Here is a 6662-nt window from a genome sequence, read left to right on the forward strand (position 1 = left end):
AGAATATTCTAAAATAACTCGCTCTCCATCAAAAATAGCCAAATCTTTAAATAATTGCGTTAAAGGTGTATCCATCTTGCTACATATTAGATCTCCGGTAGAATGACGGAAGAGTTTTAACTTATTCGTGGTAGTTGTGTTATTATTGTTGGGAACTTTAAGTGTGTCCGCTATTGAATCTATGCACTTGCCAATCGTCCAGTTCGTATTGACAAAAGCCCCTTTCGAAGTGCCTATATGTTTATTTTTTACTGTCAACGGCAAATATACAAAAAAGTAACTTCTTTCGCTCGTTGATACATTTTTAGGACCAATCGCAGAACATTTCACACGCATGAGTTGTACCTGCAAGCAAAGGAGGATTGATTTGTTAGAGGAAGAAAAATTTATTTGCGTTCATATTTCTATTATATAGAAGTATTTTTAGTTCATAAAAGTAACATACTTTATTTGCCAATGCTACATTTTTAGATTTCTTCAAACTGTCCGCAATCTGTTGATCTACTATAGCTTTTGCTTCCGCAAACTGTTTCTTTGGTATCTGCCACTTCTTCAGTTTCTGTGTCTTCTCTGTTTCACTCAACTCCAAGCATCCGTGATGTCTGTGTGTTACACAAAAATGCTTTTTACACTTGATACAAGGCATCTCGACGGGTGATGCATCTTTGCAAGATTCTTTAGAGCATAGAAAGTTTGCCGATTGTTCCACAACAGATTTTGAGTTCTCTGTTTTTAAACACTCATGCAATTCCATATTGAAATGCTCTTTACAGAAAGTGACCTGACAATGCTCACACACAAGTGGCAAGAAGTCCAACAATTTGCAGTCTTTCACTGAGCAGTGTTTACCAGTCTCCGGAAATTCCATTGTGATGCAACAAATCAAAATTATAATCGACTTTATTGTGTTTTCTGGCAATTAGGGAAACTGAAAGTTATATCTAGTTATGCAGTGGTGTTGGAGAATGCAGATGATTGTCGCTGAGAGAGCTTAATGCCAGATTATTCCACTTCTGCTCCAACTCCTTCAACGTCATATGAGAATCGCCGTTGTCACTTTCAGGATCAGGCAGCTCAGCTACTGGCGTCGAGATGTCATCAATGGGCAGACGTTCCTTGCGCCAACCCTCGTCGATCACATCTATCAACCTGCCGTCTCCACATACCTGACTGTCCATCCCGTAATCGACAGTCAACACACTTAGGCTTGAGAAAACATTGTTGTACTTACAATACTATCTCAAGAAATTAATGAATTTTATGTTGTTTGAATATCACATATCTAAATCTTATATGAAACAAATACAAATTATAGTATAAAAAAGCATAAACGCCAACTACATTTTATTGTAAATTAAAACATAAACATTTATTTATTATGTTATATTGTATTTCACAATGTGATATAAAATATATATTTTATTACATTAAACGAATATTTATAATGTTTTAATTCGCAATAAAATCTAGCATTTGGCGTTTATGCTCTTTTATCCTATAATTTGCTTTATTCTTAAAGCCGTTTATTTTATATAATTTATATGCATGAATCAAATATAATTATGTACAGCATTTGATTCAATCAAATTAAATATTTGAGCCTCTTAGAAGTCAAGCTAATGAACTCTACTTTTAATAAATTTTTTAATTTTAACATATTAATTTGTAATTTTATTAATTTTTTTTCTAGTTCTTCTATTTCATAGAGTTAATCAATTTGATTTGGTTTCTGAGAGGTTCATTATAATTAATTTTCTCTATATTTAAAAAATCCTTTATTCTAAAGTCCATTCATTCTAAATGAGGAGCAGACTTTCAAAATGCATTTTGTCCAAAACTTATAATTTTCAGGAAACGAGAAAGAAAACCACAAGAAAACCATACGTTTTACAGAAAATAATAATTTGCCAATCAGTAAGATATACAATATTAAACAAATTCGTTTTATTTGTCTTAAGTTAAAGGACATAATATATTTCGAATGTCTAGACTTTTTTCAGCACATAAATTGATGATGAAAAAATACTTTCAGAACATCTTACAGTAGCCTGTCATCTCTAATTTAAAAAAAAATGAAATTTAAACAAAATGCATTTTGGAAGTTTCCTCAAATATTTTTTATTCTAAATTTCTATCCTAAAATTAGCAAAAATATATGTATTATTTTACTAATTTTATATGTAATTTTGTATTATTTCTCTAATGTTATTTATTACATGAAGAGAATAGCTCAGAGAAGGGGGGGGAGGAATTTTAAGTGCAAAAACATCTATTTAGAATAGAAGAAACTGAAGATTAGAAACTTTCGAGATTCATAATATAAGCAAATTGTAATTGTTGACTTTCATTTTCAGTAATTAACATATGATTTAGACAATTTCTGAATACTCACCACTGAATGAAAATCCTTGATTTATATATATTCGTAGTTTATTCAACCTTGTTCAATCTTATATGTCTCAAGATGAACAGAATCGGCAGAAATCAGTAAATCTGAGCAAAATTTGCGAGATCGTGAGCATGAAATAACGAAATAGTATTAGATGGATTATATTGCTATATTAATTTAATGCTTTTAGGACTACGTGGACAAATGTATGTATATAAAGGCTGGTCCACACATAGTCATAAGCCAATATTTATAGGGTGCTTTCCATTCAATGATACAAATCGACACAAACGTCATTCTATCTTTCTTGATCTATTTAGAGAGTAACAAAGATAGAAAGACACTTCTGTCGATTTGTATCACCAAATGAAAAATACCTGCAGATGGTTTTTATATTTGAAATTGTTTTAACAGTCTTAAGACAGTTATAAGCCAATCAAAGGGTTGTATTAGCATCTTAAGACATCACTAAGGACGCCCTTAAAATAAAGATATAAATACCATAAAATCGGCTATAGATTTAAGATCATTTGAAGCACGATATAAGAATATTACCAATTCTTACACTATGATTTTAAGATACTAATCAACATCGTAAGATTACATATGTTGAAGACAATACTAATGCAAAGTTCATTCTTTTCAACTGAATCTCTTTCATTGTTTATCTTTCCTTCTTTTCCTCACCATCATAAAGAGAAAAGGAGGAAAACTGGAGTAAGATGGAGCAATAAGCGTCAGAGAGAAGCTGTCTTCATCATAGATAGTCTGAGGCTGACGTCCCATAAGCAGAAATTTACAGTCAATCACAATTGCAGAAAAGAAAGCAGAGTAATGACTGCCAATGACTGTAGAATTGTGATTGGTCGCGCTGTACTGTTCCGCTGTAAATTTCCGCTCATGGGACGCCAGCCTGAATCGTCATGACACATGATCGTGACAAATCGGCGGGAAGGGGTCGTATGTTGCGTGTGGGAAAAATTCGCGCATTCCCGCGAGATCAAGGTAATCAATCGTGATAACGGAGTCGTGGTGATTATTTTCGCGCGCAGTTATTTCGCGCGGATATAACATATAACACTACAGAACATATAATACTGTAATGGCGACGCCGACCAACAGCGACTGTAACCTCGTCGACGAGTTTGAAGAATCATTTCAGGTAAAATGAGCATTTTACATTGCTCCGTATTATTGTTAATTGAATATACCGCATATTATTATTCGTGTCGATATAATCGAGGAATATTTTGTCGATGATGACATTTTTTTGTAAAAGTCGTATACCTCGAATGTAAAACTCGAAATTGAATTATCACAATAAATTGCTCTATTGTTGGCATATGTTAATGTTATTATCATTACAAAAAAATTTTTAAGAGAAATGTTTTTATTTGAAATATATATGTGGTTACAAGAAAGTTTATCATAACGATGCGGAAAACTAATTATTGTATGTATAATGTCCCAGAATAACCGCCAAATATTTTGTATACTTGTAGAACGGATTAAACTGAGTCAAAAAGTTTTCTTTTCGCAATTTTCGTAATAATTAACAAGATATTAATTACTAAAATCGAAAATTGATTTTCAAACCAATATTTATTTTTTATTCAAGTACTATCAATTTTATCAAAAAATAGCAAGTAACAAAAATTGATTTTCTTCTCATAGAGTTCTGAGAATTTTTTCAGAATTTTTTAGTATTACATTTTCTTATGTTGATAAAAATTGTTGCCAATATGAAAATGTAGTATTAAAAAATTAATAAAAAATTTTTTAAAAATTCTTAGCGCTCTATGAGAAAAAAATTAACAATTTTTGCTCTTGCTGTTTCTCTATAAAGTTAATAGTACTCGAATAAAAAATTATTGTATTGAATATTGGTATTGAATACCAATATTCGGCGATTTATAGTATTTAATGTCCTGTTAACTATTATGAAAATTGCAAAATGGTAGAATACTTTTCTACTCAGTTTAGTTCACTCTAGCACATAAAATATTTAGTGGTTATTTTGGGACATCCTGTATATGAATTTCTTTTAGTTTTAAGTTGTTATTTGATTCTAAATTTGTTTCCAAATATTCAACACTGCTGAAATGTTTTAGAATGTCAAAACAAATTATATTATTGAATGTTAATTAATTATTGTTTTTCAGCAATGTTTAAGTATATTGACAAAAGACGAGGGATTGGGCAACAGTGGAACTGGTGCATCTGGTGGTTTGACAGTGGATAAAGATGAAGGTCGTGCAGAAATAGAACAGGCTACTATGAGATTTATAGATCTCGCCAGACAAATGGAAGCTTTCTTTTTACAAAAGAGATTTCTCTTATCTGCACTGAAACCCGAGATGTTAGTTAAGGAAGAAATCAACGAGCTGAAACTGGAGTTGGCACGTAAAGAAGAACTGATAAAAAGACATAACGACAAGATTGCTGTTTGGCAAAATATGTTGTCGGATTTGCAGGGATGGGCGCAGTCACCTGCTCAAGGTCCAGCGCCCAGTGGTAATATGAGACTAATTTAATAATGATAATGATAATAAATTTAATGAGTAATAACACTGATATTAATGCCAATAGGATTACCCAATGGAAATCAAAGTGGACAGAATCAGCAGGCTTCAGGTGGTAGTGGTAATGCTTCAATGCAACAACAACAGCAAATACTACAACATCAGCAGCAATTACAGCAGCAATTACAGCAGCAACAACAGCAGCAGCAGCATCCACAATTGCAGCAACAATTGCAGCAGCAAATGCAACATCCATTGCAATCACAGGTATTTAAGTGACGCCAAAGTTAAAATTTTCCTATTCTTCAGGTAGATTGTTATTAAATTGAAAGTACGCTTTTTAATAATTAAAAGGAAAGTGAAGAAGAAAAAGTGTGTGAGAAAGAAGCGATTGATAGTACGATTGAAGAGTGAAACTAATGAAGATTTTATAAATGAAGATTATAATGTAGAATTTCCTATGACTTCGTCGACAAGCAATTTTTTTCGTGTGATCTAAATCCATAAATTGTTCACATAATTTATTTATCTTCTCTTTTAACAAGATTTTAATGTTAAATCTGTTTTTGTATTATGCAGTCATATTTATATCACGGTACTCTGGCTTTTTTGGCTTAATAATATATATCATAATTATATTTATTATGATATATAATTATAATATAGACAGTGTATATATATTACAATGCATATATTTGTATATATTTATATGTATTTATGTCATAGTCAAAGTATTAACTCTATGAAATCTTTACTGTAGTCTGCTGTAATCAATGTACACATCAGGCCTATTCAATTTTAGCTTTGAAGCAAAAATGCAAAACCATTTTAACGTAAAAAATTCAATGTGAGTAAGATTTTGAGGAATTAAGAAATATAAAGTGTTAAACATGTATCTTATCAACACTTTACAAAATATCTACATAGAATTTTTTGCGTCGATGCATTTTGGCTTTGCAGCTAAAAATTGGACAGGCCTAATATACATTTACTAAAGTTAACACTTAATACTTTAATTGTGACATCGTGACATGTACATATAAATTGAAGAATTTCTGTTATTCATATCTGAAATGTGTGACTGTTTATATGTATGAATACGTCTGTGCAAAAGAAAATGCATGTGTGAAGAATAGCATTTTATCAGAATCATATTATTAAGTGAACATATATTCTTTCTTTCTTTTTGACTATGGTGGAAAGATTACACGGTATGCTCGGTTTGCAAGTGTCTCTTTCTCTCTCTCTAATTCTCTGTCCTCTCTCTTACGCAGTGATAGATCCAGTTTAGCCAATCTTAGTTGTTGTTTTCGTCGCACGCACATCATTTAGGTTCGGTCTCTCTTTTTATCAGGTATTATTTACTATCGTACGACATAACTGTCGTTATGTCTTTACTAGTTGTTTGTTTGCATCGCATGCTCCTACCCTACTCACTTTAACGCGTTTGTTGGAATTCGTAGGAGCTATAATAAGAATTGAAAGAATTGAATTTCAGAAATATATACTCAAAATCTATATACTTTTTTATAGACTTTTATATATATATGAATTCTGAAATATTGTAAGATTCGTATAAAAAAATTTGAGATATTTTCCAAACAGTTATAAAATGATACAGAGATTTTAAAAATTCAAAATTTTTTAATATGTAAATTATAAAATAGTATAAGATTTCTATAATTTTCTATAATTGTATATATATGAACATATTTTATATATAATTATGTATTGTGATGTCAATACCTATA

General features: G+C 30.9%; 3 protein-coding genes across 3 annotated transcripts; 1 reads left to right on the top strand and 2 right to left on the bottom strand.

Annotated features, from left to right (window-relative positions):
- Positions 1–6: 6 nt before the first annotated feature.
- On the bottom strand, positions 7–939 carry LOC108694887 (AN1-type zinc finger protein 1-like; the record flags this gene model as incomplete). Its single annotated transcript, XM_018204586.1, has 2 exons — positions 446–939; positions 7–345 (listed from the first exon to the last, which is right to left on the bottom strand). Coding segments are annotated over exons 1-2 (762 nt in total), but the record flags the coding sequence as incomplete, so codon positions are not given.
- LOC108694888 (anaphase-promoting complex subunit 13) lies at positions 872–2514 on the bottom strand. Its single transcript, XM_018204587.1, has 2 exons — positions 2393–2514; positions 872–1206 (listed from the first exon to the last, which is right to left on the bottom strand). Exon 2 carries the CDS (start codon positions 1176–1178, stop codon positions 942–944), a length of 237 nt encoding a protein of 78 aa, XP_018060076.1. The 5' UTR covers positions 1179–1206; positions 2393–2514; the 3' UTR covers positions 872–941.
- Positions 2515–3491: 977 nt separating this feature from the next.
- LOC108694760 (mediator of RNA polymerase II transcription subunit 28-like) lies at positions 3492–5325 on the top strand. Its single transcript, XM_018204420.1, has 4 exons — positions 3492–3551; positions 4552–4903; positions 4979–5178; positions 5266–5325. Exons 1-4 carry the CDS (start codon positions 3492–3494, stop codon positions 5323–5325), a joined length of 672 nt encoding a protein of 223 aa, XP_018059909.1.
- Positions 5326–6662: the final 1337 nt, after the last annotated feature.

This window comes from Atta colombica, unplaced genomic scaffold (genome assembly GCF_001594045.1).
Source record: "Atta colombica isolate Treedump-2 unplaced genomic scaffold, Acol1.0 scaffold125, whole genome shotgun sequence".
Lineage (NCBI taxonomy): Eukaryota > Metazoa > Arthropoda > Insecta > Hymenoptera > Formicidae > Atta > Atta colombica.

Bases quoted from the DNA above. Each gene is read 5' to 3' on its own strand.
- LOC108694888 (XM_018204587.1), bottom strand. From the start codon at position 1,178: ATGGACAGTCAGGTATGTGGAGACGGCAGGTTGATAGATGTGATCGAC.
- LOC108694760 (XM_018204420.1), top strand. From the start codon at position 3,492: ATGGCGACGCCGACCAACAGCGACTGTAACCTCGTCGACGAGTTTGAA. The intron at 4,904-4,978 runs GTAATATGAGAC...TAATGCCAATAG, and splicing joins TCAAGGTCCAGCGCCCAGTG to GATTACCCAATGGAAATCAA. The intron at 5,179-5,265 runs GTATTTAAGTGA...AATAATTAAAAG, and splicing joins AACATCCATTGCAATCACAG to GAAAGTGAAGAAGAAAAAGT.